Source organism: Ursus maritimus, unplaced genomic scaffold, assembly GCF_017311325.1.
Source record: "Ursus maritimus isolate PB19 unplaced genomic scaffold, ASM1731132v1 scaffold_27, whole genome shotgun sequence".
NCBI classification, from domain to species: domain Eukaryota; kingdom Metazoa; phylum Chordata; class Mammalia; order Carnivora; family Ursidae; genus Ursus; species Ursus maritimus.
The window spans coordinates 21,272,020-21,293,792 of record NW_024425230.1 but is presented as its reverse complement, the minus strand read 5'-3'; the positions used below and the strand labels follow the sequence as shown (position 1 = coordinate 21,293,792).

Here is a 21,773-nt window from a genome sequence, read left to right as displayed (position 1 = left end):
TCGAATAAATAAATAAAATCTTAAAAAAAAAAAAAAAAGATTTGCGCTCTCCCTCTTCTTCTGCCCCTCCACCTGCGCACGCTCTCTCTCAATAAAGTTTTTTTTAAATATAGGAAATATATGGGTCAAATAACCTGTAAAATAGGGGAATAACATAGAAAGGAAAACCACTTTAGAATATAAGACACTTCTGGGACATGGCCGCATCATGCAATGTTGCAATGTGTGGACATTGTTTGGATCCTAATTCTAAGAAATCAACCATAAAAGTAATTTATGAAATAGTAAGAGAATATGATCAGGATATTAACTGATACTAATTACTAAAACGTTTAAAGTATAGTAATGGCTTATGTGTCTGTTTTAAAGGAGTTCAGAGGGCACTGGGGTGGCTCAGTCAGTTGATCATCTGACTCTTGATTTTGGCTCGGGTCATGGTCTTGGGGTTGTGGGATTGAGCCCCACATCAGGCTCTGCTCAGCATGGGGTCTGTCCCTCCTCTTCTCCCCTCCCCACTCTAAAAAATAAATAAATAAAATCTTAAAAAAAAAAAAAAAAAGGAGTTTGGGGTGCCTGGCTGGCTCAGTCAGAAGAGCGTGTGATTCTTGATCCCAGGATCCTCCATTCAATCTCCACTTTGTGTGTAGAGATTACTAAAATTAATAAACTTTCAAAAAATAAAAGGGAGTTCTTATCTCTTTCAGATACATAAGTATTTACAGATGAAATAATATGAAGTACATAGGATTTGCTTTATTTTTTTTTTAGAGATTTTATTTATTTGTCAGAGAGAGAGAGAGGGAGAGCGAGTACACAAGCAGGGGGAGTGGCAGGCAGAGGGAGAAGCAGGCTCCCTGCTGAGCACGGAGCCCAATGCAGGGACTCTATCCCAGGACCCCGGGATCGTGGGCTGAGCCGAAGGCAGGCACTTAAACCGACCGAGCCACCCAGGCATCCCACAGGATTTGCTTTAAAATAAGCCAGGGGGAGCTGTGGGGCAAGTATGCGAGACAATGAAAAAAGATTGGCCATTTGTTAAAATGTTAGAGCTGAGCAATGTGTACAGAGGGGTTCATTGCATTACAATATTATCCCTACTTTCCTGTGCTTGAAAAATCCTATAATACAAGATTAAGCAAAAAACAAACAAGAAACTTTTGTGCCCACACTGGGCTTCAAGAGCTTACCTGGCGGTGTTTCATACTAAGCTCTTTTTTTTTTTAAACAATTTTTTTAAAATTAAGATTTTTATTTATTTATTTGACAGAGACAGCCAGCGAGAGAGGGAGCACAAGCAGGGGGAGTGGGAGAGGAAGAAGCAGGCTCCTAGCAGAGGAGCCTGACGTGGGGCTCAATCCTAGAACGCTGGGATCACGCCCTGAGCCGAAGGCAGACGCTTAACAACTGCGCCACCCAGATGTCCCTATACTAACCTCTTTCTGCCACCTCCCCGTTAGATCAAATCTCAGCTGCAGAGAGGTGGAAACTGCCCTGAGCAAATTGGTGACACATAGACCTTTCAAGGCACAGGGACTTAAGCGTCTTGTTTGTAGTTTGCTAGCCTTTTGAGCTTGGCCCCAAGGTTGCCAGGAGCTGTCCATTCCGCCCACAGCCACTTTATCTCCAGTTTAGGCAGGGCCGTGTCAACTGTTGCTTCCTCCACCAGACCCTGCACCTATGCCCCAAATGCAGCTCACCTCATGCGTTGTGACGTCAATGTCTTTCATCCTATCATGAAACAGGACTGCCTAAGGATAAGGCACCATAGAGTCCTATGACCCTAGCCCTGTGGAACACAGGCTGGGTGAACCCTTCAGCCCCCTTTCCAGCTTGGGTTGGGTAAGGGGGTGCACTTTCCCAAAACACTGCAGTGCTGGTGAGTTAGGACCTAGACATGCTGACAAAAAAAGCAGGAACGGGGCACCTGAGTGGCTCAGTGGGTTAAGCCTCCGACTCTTGGTTTCAGATCAGGTCATGATCTCATGAGTTGTGAGATCCAGATGCGAGTTGGGGGGGGTGTCCTTGCTCAGCGGGGAGTCTGCTTGAAGATTCTTTCTTCTGCCCCTCCTCCAACTCACTGGAGCACTCTCTCTCAAATAAATAAGTCTTTAAAAAGGAATAAAGCAGGAACAGGTCAACCTGGAGGAAGCTTAGGTCTTGTTGGCTCAGGTCTGGATGGGTAGGCTGGCAAAGGTAAAAGGCAGGACTCTGCCATTCTGGACCGGCTGATTGGTGAGCTGCTCCAACCATTTCTGTACTCAACCAATACTGAAATCTATGTTAGGAGCTGAAACTACAGCAATGAACAGCCAGGTCTCCTGTCCCCATTGGCAAGTGCATGATGACAAACAATACAGTAGTAATCTACTTCAAATGCCAGGGAATGTTAAATACGGTGCGGTGCTAGAGGATGAAGGGAGTTGCTTTAGACTGGGTGATTAGGGAAAGCCTAGGAAAGTAACATACAATCTGAGGCTTGAGTGACATGGAACTGGCCCTGTGAAAATCTGGACACAAAGAACCAATAGGTACAAAACCTTAGATTGGCATTTACAAAACTGGAAAAAAGATTCAAGCTTGGTGTGCAATAGGATGGGTAGGGGATGAGGTAAATGAAAAACATATGAAAGCTTTTTAACAACAGCTTCTAATTTTCCATAGCCCACTGGGGAAAGGGCATAGTCAAATGATATGCAGGAGTTAAAAATTAGTCAAATAGCATCTTCTACCTCTTAAAATGACCAAAGGGTTCTAATGGCAAATTACCGTATTTTTTAAATCATAAAAATACTGAGAGTGCCATGATAGTGACAGAGCAGGGAGAACAGGGCCTTATGTGCCCACTGCTGTCAGCACCTGGAGTCTCTTAACTTTGGCCTGTGATAGGGCCTTGCCATTCATATTGAACAAATGCCCAAGTTAACAGTAATCAATGATATTGTAATTGCTATTAATGATATTTAAAATAGCAATGAGATTCACCAACAGACTCAATGACAGGTTTGGAAAATCAATTATTTTCATCAAACATCCTGCATATATTTAAATTCTGAATAACCAGTTTTTTTTCTAGTGACTTGTTAAAATGAGGCATGGCTGAAAACTGTCCTCAGCTCTGTTGCTTGCCACGTGTCTCATTCTGCTTGTCTATTGATCATCACTTTCTGGTTATAATGAAGTAGCTCTAAAACAATCAGTAAATTAAGGGGCCTATTATCCATTCTGGCCCACATCACAGTTCCCTTGGAAAAATCTGGTAACAACTCTAAAATTAGATGTTATTCAAGCTTTTGAAAGTAGCTAGAGATTATGCTGAGGGCCCTAACGCCTTTGCCTGCTGTGTGTTTTTTTTTTTTTTGGGGGGGGGGGTCAATCCCCCATACTCCAATCTCTATCAAAGCCCCAGCAACTGAAGCAAAGAAGAGCCGCTTTAGACCAGGCGATCGGGGAAGGCCTAACGTCCCAATCCTTAGCTGTCAAAATCTATTACTAAGCAGGGTGAACTGCACAGGGCCCTTTGTTGGGAACTCCTCAGGCTCCATCTCTCTCCCAGTGTTTAAGGACAAGGGACCCTTTGTCTCTTTCTCTCCCTCACTCTCCAGGTTCACAGGTAAACCCTCCCACCCCAGAAAGCACCAATCGACACAAACTGCTACATTTTACTTTATTTTTGCACATAATGAAAACAATCAATTGACTAAGCAGTTCCAGAACTATTAGTGTTCATTATTCCAGAAGTAAATGAGGTCAGAAGGCAAACTTTTCATTTTTTCCCCCCCAAACATATATTGCAAGTATCACAGAAAGTCCTAACAACACATGCAACACGGGCTGGCTTCAACATACAGAGAGCCCAAGCAAGAAGGGTGAGTGCCAAAGATCCATGTGGGTCAGACCAGGAGCAGTGCTCCAGGACGCTAGAATCTTCCCAGCCAGTCCTTAACCCTGCCCTTCCATACACACATCCGCCCTGTGAAGTTCACTGCCTTTTGTCAGATTCAAATCGGAGCAGCTCTTTCCTCCCGCATTCCAGACTCATCATTTCCTCCCATCCCAAGGTGGATAATCCATACACAGAAGTCCAGGCAGCTCCAAATATACTCTCCCAGCTCTGTTTCACTTGGCATCTCCACAAGCCATGCTCCAGCTCAAATTCTGTACAGGAAGTTCCCATTGCTATCGAAGAACTCTCGCCCCCTCTGGACTACTTTGCTGCTGAAGTTCTGATCACCCAGCTCCTGTGCCTTCAAATCTTCCAGTTTGTCACTTGGCAATCCACAACCATCAGTTCCTCTCTTGCCCGCACCGTCACTGGTGGAGTACTTCTGCAGCTCTCGCTGATGACCCAGGGCTGCTGCAACAGGCATGGAGCGCTCCTCCTCCAGGACCTGGATTCCTTTATTCCCTCCCTTCTGTCTCCTTGGTGTATTTGTACCGCAAGTGTTTGATTCTATCACGTGCAAAGCTGGGCTGTAACCCCAGCCCTTGAAGGAGGATTCACCCCTTGGCCTCAACAAAGAGCCTGATCCAGAGTGGTTTGTCGAGAGCGACTTCAAGGTATCCCCAGAGCTGGGGAGCTGCTGGAGTGAGTGGGCAAGCCCAGCTTTCTTAAGCACTTTTTGATCCTGCTTCAGTTTCTGCTCCAACGTGGGTACAAACTTGCTTTTTAAAACCCTTCGGATCACATCAGTGCTGACACCAAAGCCTTCAGCTAATCTAGGAACTGACCAAGACTCTGCAAATTCTTTATGTAAAAACCTATGGGAAAAAGGAGCGGGTTTTCAAGTTGTGAGGAGTCTGTTATCAAAGAAGCCAACTGATAATACTAATGATATTTACGTTGAAAAGAAGAGGGCTCAGAAAAACTGCAAACATAGCTTGTATCTAGTGCCACTAAAGGGCTGTATTCCATTCCTGTGTGCCAACAGCAACACCCAACCACTCTTAAGTCACTTTATTTCCATCAACTAAACTCCTCCCACTGTGCACCAGGCCCCAGGTAGATCCTGGGGGTTCATGAAGACTGTCCTTCCTTTCAAAGAACGTACAATCTGGTCGTGGAGACAGATATATTAACACATACAACACCACTATGATAAGTTCTAGCAGAGGATGCTGTCAGAACACCTGGGAGACCCAGGGACAGGATATCACAACACCTGTGACGTGGCAGGGGAATTGCTTCAGAAGTCCACCTATAGCTGGTCTGAACGGATGAAGGTACTAAGCTGGCAGAGGGAAGGAGAGGAAGAAGAGATCAAAGGTATTGATGATAGAGAGCACAGCATGTAAAACGCAGAGCAGCACATCACCATGGCAATAATCCAACCTAACGGTGAGGACAGGAACAAGATCATGTCATGCTTACAGAGTCTCGTGTTCACCCCAAAACAACAGTGAACCAAGGAAGGATTTTTAAGTGGGTGTATTCAAAAATAGCAGAATTGCAATTCGGGACATGCAAGCTATGGCAAATCATAAGCAGGTCCAGGAAGGATTTTAAGCAGTGGAATGCCACAAGCAGCTTTTCACTTTGAAGCTCAATCCAGGAGTAGTTTTCGGTGGCAGGACTAGAGATGGAAAAATCGGTCAAGAGGCTGTCCTGGTAATCCAGGCCATCTGAACTGCAGCAGTTGCAATGAAAGCAGAAAAAGGAACAGTGCTGAGAACTGTTGCAGGAAGGCCAAATGGTAGAACTTGGTAAGGACTAAATATTGGGGGAAGTAGGCAGAGATTCAGGCTTTCAGCTTGAGTGACTGGTGGGACCATTCAGGGGTAGAGTGAAAACAGGAGCAAAATGAAGTCAACAGGGAACAGTGATACATCTTCTTTTGTTACACTGAGTTTGCTATTTTATTACGTTGCGTTTGAAAAACGTGAGACATCCGAACAGAGATGGTCTAGTGCATGGCTGAATATATACAGGTCAGAAGAAAAACGTGGACTGGAGATGACAGATTCGGAAGTCAAAAGCGAAGAGCAGGGGTGGTTGAAGCCACATGAATGACGTAGGTGGAGATAAAATGACCAAGGACACAACTCTTAAAAACAGCAGTATTTATTTATTTAAAATATTTTATTTATTTATTTAACAGAGAGAGAGACAGCTAGCGAGAGAGGGAACACAGGCAGGGGGAGTGGGAGAGGAAGAAGCAGGCTCCCAGCAGAGGAGCCTGATGGGGGGCTCGATCCCAGAACTCTGGGATCACGCCCTGAGCCGGAGGCAGACGCTTAACGACTGAGCCACCCAGGTGCCCCCAAACAGCAGTATTTAAGATAAAGGAGGAACAAGGAGAGCCCAGGAAGGAAAGTGAGAAAAGGAGCCCTAGAAATAGAAGTGACTAGTACCCTGGGTCAAAGGAGAAGAGAATTTCAAGAAAACACACTACAAGATCAAATGTTGCAGAAATATTAGAGAGGCTAGAGACTAGAGTGTCAGGANCCTAGCAGGGAGGAAGTCACTGGTAAGATTTGTGGACAACGGTTTCACTGCTGTGACAAAACAAATAAGAAGGATAGGCAGCCAGGAAGAACTAGCTTGGAACAAAAGGATGAGGGAGAACCTGAAGCTGACAGATGTAGGTCTCTGAGGAATTAGGTACGACTATGACCTAGTGCAAAACATTGGTCCTAGACAAGTAAAGGGCTACCACTTCCCCTCATTTGTAAATATTGAGAATGGGAAATTAAGAGGAAGACCAAGAAGCTTTAAAGGGCTCTTAACTAATGATCAGTTTTTTCTTTGAAGTAAAAGGATATCTATTAACCACGGAAAGGGAGGTGACAGGAAGATCTGGAAAAGCTGTTGTTTAAGAGGGGAAAGGAGGATGACACAAGAGAGGTGCTAGGCTCACAGAATCTCCCTGCTCTACAGAATCCCCTTTCTTCTAAGTGTCAACTTCAGAGCCATTCTGATGGGAATGGAAAAGGACACATAACTTATGGAAGCCTACTTAGCAATATTTATCAAAATGCAAATCCATTTGCCCTGGCACCCAGCAACTCTACTTCTGGGAATGTACACAACAAATATACCCAGCAGATATGTGGGATACTGTGTACAGCCACTAGAGCACTATCTGTGACAGAAAGTGAATGGGAACGACCCAAATACACATCATGAAAGACTGGTTAACTAAATAATGAATTACTGGGACGCCTGGCTGGCTTAGTCAGTAAAGCATGCAACTCTTGATCTCAGGGTTGTGAGTTCGAGCCCTGCGTTGGATATACAGATTATTTGATAAAATCTTAAAAAAAAAAAACAAAAAGAAATATGTGAAAAAGGAAAAGTGTAGAACAGTATTTACAGTATTGTGATTAAGGAAATGAAAATTAAAATCTATATTCATACTCGTATTTGCATAAGGAGACCTGGAAAAAGGCACAAAAATAGTTCCACAGGAGCCTGGCTGGGATTAAAACTTTTCAATGTGTATACCACATTATACTGTTCTAATTTTGAACCGTATGTAATGTATTGTCTATTCAAAACAACAAACATAAAACTTAAAAAGGATCTCTAAGATTTTTAAGATATGGATTTTCTCTTCAGAAAAACGTACATCACCATGGAAGCCCCCATCCCTGACCTTAGCTTAAAAACGTCACGATCTACGATTCTGAGGTTAAATGATGTGATGTCTTGCAGCTTACTATTTTAAAATTTCAGCAAAAACGAACCGTGTCCTAATGTTAAGAACTATTAAATTTAGATGACGAGCTTACGGAAATTCGTTATATTACTCTACTTGTCATTTAGAAATCTTAAATGATAAGAAAGTAAAATATAAAAATAACGTTCTAGGCCCCCGTGTCCGTCACTTCTCATCACAGCAGATCCAAACTACAGCGAGTCTTACCGGATCTGCTCCAAGGCTGCCCACGTCAGGGTCCTGGGCGGGGCACCCGGCGCCTCCATTTGCCTCCGAATTTTCTGGAACCGGGCGGCTTTTCTCTGTCGTTTCAGGGTGCTGGGGGAGAGAACCAATGGCAGAAGCCATGCGTGGGAGCAAAACAGGTGGCTGAAGAGCCTCAGCCTAAATCACAAAGAGCCCAGCCCTCTTCTCTTTGTTTGCAAGGGCAACCAAGCCATGTGTGTTGGCTCAGACCTGCTCCGTACACCTCCCGGAAATCTAATACCTAACACAGCCCGTAAACATGCCGAACTTTCTAAACGGGTGATGAAATACGTCACTGGTAAAGAAAGCTGTGGTCCCAAAGGAGCCGCACGCCTGCCCCTGCGCCCCTGACAACGGGTAAAAAACAAGGGCTGCGGCGAACGCGGCGGCACGACGCCGGGCTCCAAGGGGGAGCGGCCTGGAGCGCCGGGGCGCGATGCCCTGCTTCAGGCTGAGGGCCCGGGAAGGAGCCGGTACCTCTCCACCTCCTGCAGCTCCCGCTCCTCCGGTTCCCAGTCGGAATCGGGGTCCGGCTCGCGGCCAAGAGAGCCGGGGTCTGCCACCCCCCGGGTCGCAAACCCACAGCGAGCGACGGCAGCACGGACACGCCCGCCCAGCAAGAGGCTCAGAGTAAGCGCCATATCGACAACAGCCTCCACCACCCCGAAACGCGCAGTACCGGAAGCGTGAGGGCGGGGCGGAAGTGGAGGGGCAGGCCGGGAGCAGGGATAGTCGCGCGTTTTTCCGGCTTCCGGCCGAGGGCAGGGTATCTGGGCTTGAACCCGTGCGCGGTCTACGCTTCCTGGCTGTGAATGTGGAGAGTATTGAGCTTGAAAAGCAAGGGCCGGAATGAGGTAGAGGACGCTCCTGCAAAACGCCAAAAACTTTAATAAAAAGACGGATTCATTTGCCAAGAGCCGCCCCTCCGCCCCAACGGTTGCCCAGGCAGGCCTGTCTCCGCCACCGCGGCGGAAAGGGCTTCCCCTCGGCGGTCCTCTGGTGGCGACAGCCTCTTGCCGTGGACACTCGCTCCTCTGGGAAAGGGGCTCCTTGTCGCCTGGATGACCTCCCCGCACCCGGGGTTCAGACCCATCACCTAGCAATAAATCCAGGCTAAGGTTTGGAGGGCGAGGATGAGGACATGGCCGACCTGGGCTCCTCTTCATCTTTTAGTCTTTACGGATCTGCAAATAGTCTTAGGGTATTGAGGAATTCTTGGCCTCTATGTGTTTTGCCTTGTGCAAACAGGGTTCCTGGCCAGGCCTTTTCCAACTGAAGCTTGGTGGCAGTCTTTGACTTAGCAACGGTTGAAGGCCCTCTGCCCCTTTGGAAACCTGAGGGGGCTCTCCAGGAGAGGTTGAGCGCTGGGCTTCCGTCCTGCATTTACCTGTGGTGGCTGATGTCAAGGAGGGCAGTGGTTCGCAGCATCAGGGGTGCAGAGGCAGGGCAGAGAGTGAGATCCCGGGTCTTGGGTGCTCTGTGTTCAGAGTCTACCGCGGAGGGCAAAGCGCAATCAGTCCGTGAGCCACATGCCACTTTTTCTGGTTGCAGAAGATAGCCCTGCTTTGAGGTTAAAGAGGATGGCACTGATCCTGCCAGGGCTCTGTTTATGGCTTCTAGCCTTCTGCTGGCTTGGCCTTCTGCAGTGAAAACATGGGTCCCCTGAGTTGGTATTCACAGGGGATTCGCTCACCTCTTTACCAACTGTTGCCCAATTACCAACACACAGGAATGGCATCCCATGCTCCCCTCCAGCATCTTTACCACACTGTAGTTTAATTGTGTTTACTTGTCTGTTTCCCTGTTAACGTTTGTTGAGTGCTGGGACTGTACTTCTGCCATTTCTACAGGGGTCCACTACCTATCCCATTCCTGCACTGGTGGAAGTGCTGTGTTATATTTTGGGAACATCCCAGCTGTAGTGTTTGCTCGTGGGAATTTACACAAGTCAGAGTGACCAAAGCTAGTTTTGCATACTTACGGCTAGTGAGCCTGACTCTGGCACTGGAAAAATAGCGCCTTCCAGATGTCTTCATTGACAGTGAACGGGGGCCGATGGCTGCTGGATCTCCTATCCAGTTGAAGTTCTTGGGCTGTAGGTGGCACCAGGAATGATGTGGAATTGCAGCATTCATGGTTGGCAGTGGCCCTAAGATCCTGGGGATCAACTCGTGGGCCCGAACTGGATGCAGGAAATGAGGAGGGCCCTGCTTTTTGGCGGCCCCTCTCAGGAGGACCAATGGGACCAGACTCACAGATGGCAGTTCTTGACTGCCCAGCCCGTCCTGGTGAAATCTAGGCTAGAGGAGAAGAGCAGCCCCTTACCACATTTCTTGTGAGGCTGGATGGAGCGGTGTGAAAAAATAGGTAACTGAAACATCTCTTCTAGGCTGTGACCACTATTTAACCCGTTCACTCCTTTGGGGCTCAGCAAAAACTGAGGACCCAATAGGCTTGCTCCTAGCCCCAGGGAGTAGTGAATGCGGCAGCTCTTCTGTTGGCCCAAGTCTGTTTACTTATCGCCCGATAGAGCCATGGCACTGGCAGTGCTAGGGAGAGATTACACAGAAGCCACCGAGGGTGGTGGCCTTGTTCTTTGTCAGTCATGAGTTTGGGGTTATTGCAAGACTGGAAATACAGAGAACAGGTCTCTCAGGAGAAGGCTGGGAGCTTCACTTTGCCAGATGTCATTACTACAAACAAGGGAGCTTGGGAACAAATGCAAAAGGAACCAAGAGACCCTTTCCCAATACCCAGCATACTCTGCTTTCCCAGGCTCCGTGCCAGATACCATCACATTAGCCGCCTGTGCTGTGGCCACCACCATGTGCTGCTGCAGCCCTTTTTCCCTTGTTCTCTGAGAGGCTGCGCAGGGACCCTCACCCGATACTCATGAAGTTTTTTCTGGCCCTGGTGGCTGGGGTGCAGCATGCGCGTGAGCTGCTCTACAATACCCAGGCTTCGGATGAGATTCTCCCTTTGTAGCAGGGCCTTCATTCGCTCCAGCTCCTCCTCTTCCACAATTTCTTGAGGATGCATGGTGTCCAGGTGTACGGGTAGCAGCTACAAGGCACATGAGAGATGAATGCAAGATCTCCAGGGGTGAGTCCCACACCATCAACAGGGATGGCTGCGGGACTCCTGCCCACTCTACCCCTCCTCCCCTGTCCCTTCCTTGATCCCAGCGGAAGGTTCCCTTTGCTGTCCGTTCTCTCACCCCCTGGTCCACCAGGTCAGAGCCAGTGTATTCATTAGGAACCCCTCTCTCTCTTATACAAGAGGAGGAGAGGACAGCAAAGATTCCCTTTTCTAGGAGTCCCAACCCATTTCCCATAGAAAGGCAAGAGCTACCAAACCCCCGACACCTCTTTCTCCCGGGTCCGGTTCCTGTAAACCAAGTGGGTGGAAAGTCCCCGGAGCCGGGCCCTGGATCGGCTCTTCTCTCCTGCGGATTCACCCTGGTTCTGGTCCCTGTTTTCCTTTCGCCTCTTACTGCCTGAGGTCTCCTGCTGTTCCTGCTTAAGGCGGATCTCTTCCAGCTGCTGCCTGACAAGACACAGCAGCTTCAGACACTGGAGAAATTGTGTTGGGGAGAAGCAGGGTGAGGGAAAGTGGGGAATTATGATCTGTTGGGGGGACTGACGGGAGAAGAATGAAGGGGAGGGTGGGAAACCTACTAAATGGAAACGAATCACTAAGAGTCTCATAGGATATATGACTCCATACCTCTTGGCTCAAGTGTCTGGCTTCCTCTCTACCCTGCTGGGGAGCAATTCAGTCCCCCCCCACCCCCCGCAAGTGGACAGAGGAGACTGCAAGGCAAAGTACCTGGCACACTCCTCTCTGGCCTTGGAAGCAGCAGTCTCTTGGAAGAGGGAGCCATTGTGCTTAAAGAAAGGTGCGTACTTCTCCGTGTCAGGCCCAGGGTAGATCCGCCGGTATCCTCCAAGGTGGGAATCCTCATAGCGCTCCTGGTCCAGTATTGCTGCATGGGACGACTCAATTTGTTCTCGCCTGTGGAAACCAAGCTCAGAGTGAGTCAGGAGGACTGAGAATGTTCAGTGAGGAAAGGAAGGCTGGCCAAGGCTTGGAGGATCCGATAGCTTCGGGCTTTTCTGGCCAATGCCCATGTAGGGAAAGCTGCCAAGGCCATCTGGCCAATCCCACCTATGTGTAGCTGTGGAAATAGAGGCTTGACTTCCAGAAATCTGGTTTTCATCCTAAGTGCAAAGGGGTCCCCTTGTAATCTAGCACTCCCAAGTTATCACAGTCTTTTAGGTTTCGGATTATAGAGTAATATATGTGAATTACAGAAAATGCAGAAGCACAAAAGGATTAAACCTCGATAATCTTACTGTGCAGTTAGCATATTGGTTATGAGCAGGGACTCGGGCCGGACCGAGTCTGCATCCTAGCTTTGCTACTAACTACCTTGCTTTCTTTATTCCTTCCTTCCTTCCTTGTTTCAGACAAAAATGGGGTCATACAACAGCATTTTAAAATGGCTTCCTGGTATTCAAGTGATTGTATGATTGTACTTTTGTTTATTTATTTTTTATTTTTTTAAAGATTTTATTTTTAAGTAATCTCTACACCCAACCTGAGGCTCGAAGTCACAACCCCAAGAACAAAAGTCACACACTCCACCCACTGAGTCAGCGAGGTGCCCCAGTATGTTTGTTTAATAAGTGGTTAAGCGTCTGCCTTCGGCACAGTTCATCCCAGCGTTCTGGGATTGAGCCCCGCATCGCATCGGGCTCCCTGCTCAGCGGGAAGCCTGCTTCTCCCTCTCCCACTCCCCCTGCTTGTGTTCCCTCTCTCGCTGTCTCTCTCTGTCAAATAAGTAAATAAAATCTTAAAAAAAAAAAAAAAAGTCCAGGAGTTTTCAGCCCTTTTCCCCGCTGAAGGACATGACTCATACAGTCACGTGTGAAGTCCGACCATGGGTATTTACAGTTATACGTCCCCTCTACTCACACATTTGAGTGCCTACCGTGTGCCAGGCTCTCAGGATATCATGACAAATCAAATACACACTGGCCCTGTATATTGCAATGCAGGTGGGGAAGAGCACTGTTGTTATGGGAGTAATTCTAAATCTATTCCAACTCATTCACATGTATTATTAATATTATAATTTAGTATCAGCAACAAATCACCATGTTTGTAACCCATCTTATAATGAAAGCACCAGTGGGTGAAAAAGACTGATTTAAACAATCCTTATTATTGAATAACTAAACTGTTTTCTGTTTCAGTATTATAAACTTTCTAGAGGAGCTTTGTTAAAAAAAAAAAAAAACACAAGAGCAAAGAGCTTATCAAACCACATAAAACTCCTTATGTGCTAATGTGAAATAGCTCCAAACGATACCGCTAAGCATGGTATGGAGCATGTGAAATTTACACTATTGTCTGGGTAAAGGGAGAACAATCTGTATAAATATACATATATGTACGTATGTATGCATTAAATGTTTGTGTGAGTATACACGTGGCCCTAGGAACATAGATTGGCTGGAGACAGTCGCTGGAGAAGACTTAAGAAATTATTCGCAGTATCTTTGGAATTTTGAACATACTGTCTCTGATATGTAATATGTTATCTGTGCAGAAGAAAAGCTGCTCTTCATACTAATCAGCCCCGGACCACCCTCGCCACCTACAGCAGCACTCTCACGCCCAGGCCCGTGCTAACCAGACAGCTCAGACACCTGCAGCACCTGGCTTCCCGTGGCTGCTGGTGGCACTGGAAAAGCCGCTCCTTGACTCGTCGCTTGTCCTCCTCCATCACCTTCCTTTTGTCACAACCGCGGAGGTTGACAAGGGTCATGGCATCACAGAGAAGTGCATCCTTCACTTCTCGATCAAGGCGGGAGTCGGTGGTGAAACTTGGAGAGTGGTTTACCTGCCAGGAGGAGTCATTATCCACCCCGTTCCCAGACCACCCAAGCAGGTGTGGTCCCTTGCGGGCCTGACTGGAGGGTCTAGTCAAGACATCCCCCTGCAGAGGCCTCAGCCAAGGAGGCGGGATGTTTCTGACCTCCAAGGCCACAGGACTCTGCCACAGAGATTCCTTCAATACATGGGCTGGTGAAAGCGAACCAGACAGCCTGATTCTATAGACACAGTGTCCCTAAAGACAAAGATTACATGAGGAACTCTTGAGATCCAAATCCTGGATTCCTCTGGTGGGAGCCAGAGACCACTAAGATTTGACTCAGCAGGTCAAAAGTGGAGAGATCTTACGCCTTCTGCCGGTTCGTCCCCACCCCAGTGCCGCCACTGTCCCCCATTCTCTGTTCCACCAGTTGAGTGCACTCCTGTCCCAGGCGTCCTGTTCAGGGCAGCCTCTGGACCTTGGTTTTGCAAAGCCCAAAAGACATTCCTCACCTCCAGCAGCCAGGGCTTCAGCTTGTGGTCCAGCAAGATGTCAAAACCAAGGATCTCAAAACAGGCGCATGTACCTCCACTCAGATATTGGGGAAAACAGGTTCGGTAGTTGTGGCGAAGAACAGAATGGGCTGAGATGATGGTTTTGATGATGATGTCCTCGATGTCCCCCCACAGCTCTCGGGGGTCGTAGCCGTGTTCTCGCAGCCAGGAGTTGAGTGTCGACAGCTTCCTGCGAGGCCCAGTGCTCAGAGGAGGACCCATTCTACACCAGTGGGTCTGGGCCGCGGGCAGGAGGTTCCCTACCACTAACCCTACTTCCGTGAAGCTATGTGGGAGCTTGGAGTGGGGCTTAGTTATCAGGGTGGGGGGCGGGGCTGCACTTAGAGGTCAAGCACAGGACAGGGGTCTGTAAAGGTGGTTTTCCTGAGCAATTGGCTTCCCAAGAGCCAGCTCAGTTTCATGGGCTGCTGAGACTATAGGGCTGAGGAGCAGTCGGGGCAGGGAGTACCTCTTACTGCCCACAGCAGCATCTCGGACAAAATTCTCATTGTGTTTGTTGATAGCATAGTTGGTCAGGTGCATGCAGACGTCATCCTGGGAAGAGAGTGCCCCTGTGATTCAGACTTTCCCTGCAGCACCCCTCTCCAGCCCTTCATTGCCTTTTTATTACCCATCCCTCCCCAAGATGGCTCATCTCCTGCCCCTCTTCACCTCAGAACTGTCCCATAAGCTCCTGGGGAAGGGGGTATGCCAGGCTCCTCCAGGGAGGACCTTGCAGCAGTCACCACCCACCAAATGCTCTCCTCCCTGCCAGGCGCCAGGGTGCTCACTGGTTCATTCCTGGCTCATGGGTGACAATAATAAGCCTCTCTCCCTGGTTTCTCCATAGAACCTCAGTGCTCATGAGAAGAGGGCACCGCCCTGCCCCCCAGGACTGCCGGTTGGCCCCCTTACCAGGTTGGTGTGGCTGGGCTCCACGTAGGGCATAGTGGCAAAGCGAGCCAGGCCCTCCTCGTACATGAAGATCCGAAGAGGGTCACAGGACGTGATCAGGACATAGATTCGCATATCAAACTTGAAGCCGTCAATGAGGAAGGGCTAAAAGCAGGGAAGAATACCTTTGAAGTGCTCATTCTATCCCATGCATTGTTCTAAGTGTTTCTAATCATAATAACTCATTTAATTTTCATAATAACCATATGAAGCTTAGTTACTGCTATTATTCCCATTCAACAAATGAAGAAACTAAGGCACAGAAAGAGTAAGAAATTGCCCAAGATCACCTCTAAGAATTGGGAAAACTCAGATTCAGACCCAGACAGGCTGGCTCTGAACCATGGCTCTGGACTGCCTCCAAGATAAGGGGAAACAGCAGGAAGGGCAGGAGCCGAAGGGGAGGCCGGCTTCCTCTCTGGCACTGGGAGAGACGAGGTGCTCTGGTGCTCGGGGAGGGCCCCGGTGGTCCCAAGGCACCCTTCACCTTGGAGATGTATTGCTGGCAGATCATATGCTCTCCTGGCTTGATCTCCCGGGGATTTCGGGTGATGAAGATGCCCCGTCCCTGGCAGCCACTGTCCGGCTTGCAGATGTAAGTGCGGGTTTTTCGCTGACGACCATAGGACTGGAAGTCCCCAAAGCTACGTGCAGAGAGAGGCTGGTCAGAAGGGTTCCGTGCGTCACAGCTGGGCCAGGCCCTGTGGAGTTGTCCTGTCCACGCTCTTCCTGGAGCCTCAGTCTCAGACCTTCTTTTCTTAGAGCAGCTGAAACTCTCATCCCTTGAGACTTTCTAGGTCACAAGGCCAGAGTCTGGAGGGAACTGAGATGGTGAAAGCTTTCCTCCCCGAGAATATGAGCCTGGGGAGCGGGGGCTCACTCACTCTGCAGGGAGGCACCAGGTGCGGGGGAAGATGTTGTACTCGGCGGGATAGAGTTTCTGCATGCGGTTGAGGTTCCGAGCCAGCAGGTCTTTGCGGCAGATTTCCGTCATGCCCGGGAAGTGGTTGATTTTCTGAAACGGAACCAGCTGGTTATCTACCCCCACCAGCAGAGTAAGTGGCAGTCCCTGGGGCCTTGGGCATACCAGGAGGACTGGGAAGGTCAAGGTAGGAGTCAGAGTGGATGGGGCGCCTGGGTGGCTCAGTGGGCTGGGCATCTGACTCTTCATTTTGGCTCAGGTCACGATCTCAGGGTCCTGAGATCGAGCCCCTCATCGCGCTTTGTGCTGAGCTTGGAGCCCACCTTGGGATTCTCTCTCTCTCCCTCTCCCTCTGCTCCTCACCCCCCACACAAGGACATGCATGCATTCTCTCTCTCTCTCTCTAAAAAAAAGGTGGGGGAGGGTGGTGCCTGGGTGGCTCAGTTGGTTAAGCGTCTGTGTTCGGCTCAGGTCATGATATCAGGATCCTGGGATCGAGCCCCGAGTCGAGTCGGGCTCCCCACTCAGCAGGGAGTGTGCTTCTCGCTCTCCCTCTGCTCCTCTCCCTCTGCTCCTCCCCCCTGCTTGTGCTCTGTCTCTCAAATAAATAAAATCTTAAAAAAAAAAAAGTTGCCGTGGGGGTAAACCCTGTACCCAATACCCTAGGGGAGAAAAGGAAGTTTCCCTAAGGCAAGTGAGAGCCTCCTCCTTGGCCTCTCCCAAAACACACATCCGCACTGAGGTCAGGAAATGAGGGACAGCAAGATGGATTCACCAGGACTTTGGGCCTCCCACCCACCTTATAACATCCCCCAGACCACCGGGGACGAGTCCTATAAGAATAATTGGTGCATGGGAGCACAAGCAAATGAGAAACCATTTTCCAAAAGAGCAAAGGAAATTGAGCAGCCGTCCCAGGAACACAGTGCCACGCCACCCCCAGGATAGGACGTTGCCAGGGCGCCTGCTGGAACCGCAGTGCGGGGAGGCAGCAACTCCCGCTGCTTCTGGGCTGTCTCACTGGCTTTACCACTCGCTAGCTGCAGGAACTTAGTGTTTCTGAGCCCTGGTGTCCTCTTAACCAACAGGTATCTGCCACTCAGGGTTGTTTTGAGAATGTAATGAGTTTTAAAGTGTAAGACTGTAAAAGCACTTGATAAGTGCCTGACATTCAGTACACCCTCAAGGAACGGTGTTAATTATTGTCTTACGCATCTTCCATCATCTTCCATCCGCTCCCTGCGTATCCCTTCGTTAGGGCTTCTCGAGCACTTCGAGCTCACTCTGTGTCTCTCTCGGGCTCTTCTCCCGTGACTTGTTGTAGCACAAGTTACGATCTCCTTGACTCCCTTCCTGGCTTCCCCTCAAACTAAGCCTGCAGACCTTTTTACATTCTTGTATTGCTAACCACCACAGAGACCCACTTAGAGGTCTGGCTCAGTCAGTGGAGTGTGTGACTCTTGATCTTGGGGTGCTGAGTTCAAGCCCCATGTTGAATACGGGGATTAACTTAAAAATGAAATCTTTTTTTAAAAATAGATTATAATTTTTGAATGGAACAATTACAAATTCTACTGTACTGGAAATTTTCTCATGTATTTCTTTTTTTTTTTTTTTTTTAAGATTTTATTTATTTGACAGAGAGAGAGCACAAGCAGGGGAGCAGCTGGCAGAGGAGGAGGGAGAAACAGGCTCCCCACTGAGCAGGAAGCCGGATGACTCGATGACTCGGGACTTGATCCCAGGAACCCGGGATCATGACCTGAGCTGAAGGCAGACGCTTAACAGACTGAGCCACCCAGGCGCCCCTAAAAATAAAATCTTAAAAAAAAAAAAAAAAAAAAGACCCAATTAGAGGATAACCAAAGTACCATGAAGAAGTTATATTCTTTTTGTGGGCCCATCCTTCCTGACTTTCTTGCTGGCCTGCAGGACCCCACACTGACTCTCATGCTAGGTTAAGCTGCTTAGAAGCTGGATCGCTCTGCTGGCCCCGCTGTTTGCACTGAAGCTGCCTTCCAGCCTTGCCCTCAGCTGGGCTCACCTGCCCTGAAGGGGGCCAGCTGGGCACAGATGCCTCCAGGCAAATGGGGCCCAGCAGATACTTCCTTCCTATAATATAAGTTCCAGAAACCCAAGAGGAGAATTTTTCCAGTGGAGCAGAAGCCCTGGCCATGGCCTTTCCTGCTCTGCCAGGGGGACAGCCACAGAGGGTGGCAGCTGCAGGTGCCCGAGCAGGAGGGCGGGAGGACACATCTAGGGGCCATGGCCCCTTTAAGCTATTGGGTCCGGAGCTTGTACCTGAAACCTCTTCATGTCCATGACTCGTTCCAGTGAGACAGAGCAGTCTGTCCAGTACACAGTCCACTCTTCGTCCTCCCCCACCTCCTTCAGGCCACACATTTGGGCTGCCCGACGCACTGCGGAGAGAGGGAGGTCAGTGGTGCCAGCCGGGACACTGGCAGCAAGCCTCGTGACTGTAGCTGGGTCAGGTGAGGAACAGACTCGAGCAGAGAGTGGGATGAAGACAGAGGTGATTCTTACCTCAATGCTACAGTTTAATTACCATGTGACAATTCCAAGTTCATGAGGCCGTCAGGGCCCTTCCAAAATCTGTGACAGAGAAAACTAGAGCCTGGCTCTCTGCTCCTGTCAGTCCTCTCTCTCTCAATTGGGATGATTTCAGACCTGCAAAGCTGACCCTCTGGAGGGGTCACACTGGCACCTCCCACACTGGGTGGCCCCTGGCACGTGGCAGTGGGCACAGAAGGAGACGAAAAAATAGCTGCCCTAGCGGGTGATTTTTTTTTTCTTTTAATTCCTGAAGATCCCTCAAGGGCTTCTTTGGGAAAAAAACAAACCATATTGACCTGTTCTCATCTCAATTCTGATAAAATCTGGGAAGGGCGGGGCAATGGTGACCTTCAGTCACTTTTTTTTTTGCTAGCTAAGGTCAGTCTGTCAGCTAACTGGGGGGTTCCCACCCTACCACTAAGACTAAGTGGAACTAATATCCCAGCTGCTAGTGGCTCAATACAGGTTATAGGCCAGCCCGACAAGATGCAGGGGTGGGAGCCTGACTGCGGGACCCTACCCAGAGCAAAAGCTGCAGGTGCCCTCTTAGGCAAAGTGGTGTGTGAGTGAGCTGGGTGCTTACCGCTCTCATACTTGCAGTTGGTCAGGTTGATGGACAGGGGTCTGGAATGGAGGAATGGTAGAAATCAGGCAGAGTGGGAAAAAGGACAGACCCTGGGCTGCGAGGCACCCAACATATCTATAATGCAATTCATTTTCTCTAAAAGCCACTTAAAGACCAGGATGACAGACATGTGGTGAAAATGCAAACCAAGCCAACTCAAATGGCTCTGAATTTTGTGTTTTTGTAGTACCAAAAGGTTAACGATGTTCCTACATTCCCTGTCCTCTCTTGCAGATTAAAGGGAAGACCCCCAACTGCTGAAGGGAGGCCAAGGGGTGACTCTCTTCTGGAGCCAGGCAGGTGAGGGGGCCCAGGCACCTGTCTGTTACCTGCGTTTCCGCCTTCTCTTTCTCCTCCCAACTTCTAAGTCATCTGAGTCAGTTGGGGCTATGATTTTCTTTGGAATTTTCTTGGCTACAATAGATAAGGGACCTCCATCCCCAAATTCCTTAGAGTCAGCCTTCGAGAGTTCCTGCTGAGGAGAGTCAGAAGGGATGGTAGTTTCCCCTTGAACACATTCCTCCTCGGATTCCTCTTCCTCAACGTAGTCTTCCTCCGATTCGCTGGTCTTACAGGTATTTGGCTCCATCCTCTTAGGTTCTGAGGGGAGAGGGGTGAGAGTGAAATACGTATCAGAGCTTCCTTCCTTCAGGCCCAGGAAGGCCTGGAGGCGTCTACGCAAAGGACCTCCTTCATGGTGTTATAATGGAACTTTGCTGCCCCTTCAGAACAGAACAATCCCACTGCAGAATGGGATCGTTTCCAAGTAGGTAATAGGGGCTAGGGAATGCCTGTGAAACGTTGGATTCCCCGACAAGCCCTGATCATCCAAGATCGCCCCTCCATACAACACGCTGGGGTGCGCGTAGAAGCTGGACAGAGCCGGCAGGGGCCATGACCATGGCGTTTTTATTCCTGAATGGGAAGGGGGAATGGCTGGGCTCTGGGGGTCCTTCGATTTTAAAATAGAGCTGAAAGCCAGCGCTCCTTTCCTTGTCCCATGACTCAGGTTCTCCACGTGTACACACTGGCACTTGGTGGGTAAGACCCCTTGGGCTCTGCTGCCGGACGGGGAGCCGCTGGCTGACACTGCCCACCCGAGATTTCGAGGAAAGGGGAGGGGCTGCTGGGTCCGCCCCTAGCGGTCCGAGGCTGGACTCAGCTGGTCGCTCATGTCCGCCCTTCGCCCGGCTCCTGCTCCTTCCCGGGCGTCGCTGGGCCTCCGGGACCACTTCCTTGTTCCACAGGACTGGCTGTCCCCGCCGATCTCGAGGGGGAGCCCGCTCCCCCCCCTTCCGGGGTTCGCTCCTAGCTCGGAGATCCCGGCGGCGGCGGCGCCTCCTTGAGCAGGCCAGCAGCCGCCGCCGCCGCCGTCGCCATGGACACGAGGGCGGCCCCCATTGGAGAAGCGTTCTGGGGGCGTGGCCTTCCCGGAACCACACCCACTCGGGCGTGGGCCGAGGCCATCTTGCGCGCAGGCTCCGCCTGCCCTGGCGGTGGTGGTGGTGTGCCATCTGGGCCGCCTCGCTGCGGCAGCTCTCGGGGTGCATCAGCTGGGACTTACAGTCCTTCCGCATTCGCGCCGCTTCACATACATTTCACCCCAGCCTGTCTCCAACCCGCGGGCCGAGCCCAGAATTTGGCCAAGTCTGCGTTGGGGACATACACCTGCTTGCCTTTCAGTTTTTTAGTAACCTGAGCGGAACAGCCCCCGCGCTCGGGAGGCACAGCGGTGAACAGCACTCACTCACCCTGCTGCGCGGAGACGGGTGACCGGACGGCCTCATCATAGCGCTCCTTCACCGTCGCCTTCACTGCTGCTCCTGACGTCCATGCACTTGGACTTCTGGTCGCTACCTCCACCGAACTCAGTCCAACTTGTCATTTTAAGACTATCCCGTGTGCCTAAATGTAGAGGACACTTTAAATCTCCCTCCTTTAAAAAGACGTGGACATTGCCTGACTCATACATTTCTTGCTGTTTCTTCAGCATATATTTTGTTACTCCCTTCTTGAAATGCTTTGGAGTCCCTTGCCTTCCAGGACTATCATTTTTCTCATTCTTCCCACAAATATTTAGGTTCCGGGCACTATTCTGGGACCTGAACCATCACCAGTTCTTGCCTGAATTGCCACCATGAAGCAACCTCTTTTTTTTTTTTTTAAAGATTTTATTTATTTATTTGACAGAGATAGAGACAGCCAGCGAGAGAGGGAACACAAGCAGGAAGAGCGGGAGAGGAAGAAGCAGGCTCATAGCGGAGGAGCCTGATGTGGGGCTCGATCCCAGAACTCCGGGGTCACGCCCTGAGCCGAAGGCAGACGCTTAACCGCTGTGCCACCCAGGCGCCCCATGAAGCAA

At 49.7% G+C, this 21,773-nt stretch overlaps 2 protein-coding genes and 1 long non-coding RNA gene across 3 annotated transcripts; 1 reads left to right on the top strand and 2 right to left on the bottom strand.

Annotated features, from left to right (window-relative positions):
- Positions 1–3,650: 3,650 nt before the first annotated feature.
- On the bottom strand, positions 3,651–8,593 carry NGRN (neugrin, neurite outgrowth associated). Its single transcript, XM_008687790.2, has 3 exons — positions 8,379–8,593; positions 7,863–7,973; positions 3,651–4,758 (listed from the first exon to the last, which is right to left on the bottom strand). Exons 1-3 carry the CDS (start codon positions 8,540–8,542, stop codon positions 4,149–4,151), a joined length of 885 nt encoding a protein of 294 aa, XP_008686012.1. The 5' UTR covers positions 8,543–8,593; the 3' UTR covers positions 3,651–4,148.
- LOC103660193 (tubulin polyglutamylase TTLL13P-like) lies at positions 8,151–20,635 on the bottom strand. Its single transcript, XM_008687788.2, has 15 exons — positions 20,509–20,635; positions 19,741–20,011; positions 19,370–19,410; positions 18,514–18,632; positions 16,175–16,305; positions 15,778–15,934; positions 15,252–15,395; positions 14,806–14,891; positions 14,295–14,526; positions 13,625–13,809; positions 11,730–11,915; positions 11,267–11,447; positions 10,785–10,964; positions 9,883–10,201; positions 8,151–9,541 (listed from the first exon to the last, which is right to left on the bottom strand). The coding sequence occupies exons 2-15, from the start codon at positions 19,998–20,000 to the stop codon at positions 9,285–9,287; spliced, it is 2,478 nt and encodes an 825-aa protein (XP_008686010.2). The 5' UTR covers positions 20,001–20,011; positions 20,509–20,635; the 3' UTR covers positions 8,151–9,284.
- LOC121105525 lies at positions 15,747–21,316 on the top strand. Its single transcript, XR_005838074.1, has 3 exons — positions 15,747–15,885; positions 19,646–19,711; positions 21,095–21,316. It is a non-coding gene; the product is annotated as an uncharacterized LOC121105525 (long non-coding RNA).
- Positions 21,317–21,773: the final 457 nt, after the last annotated feature.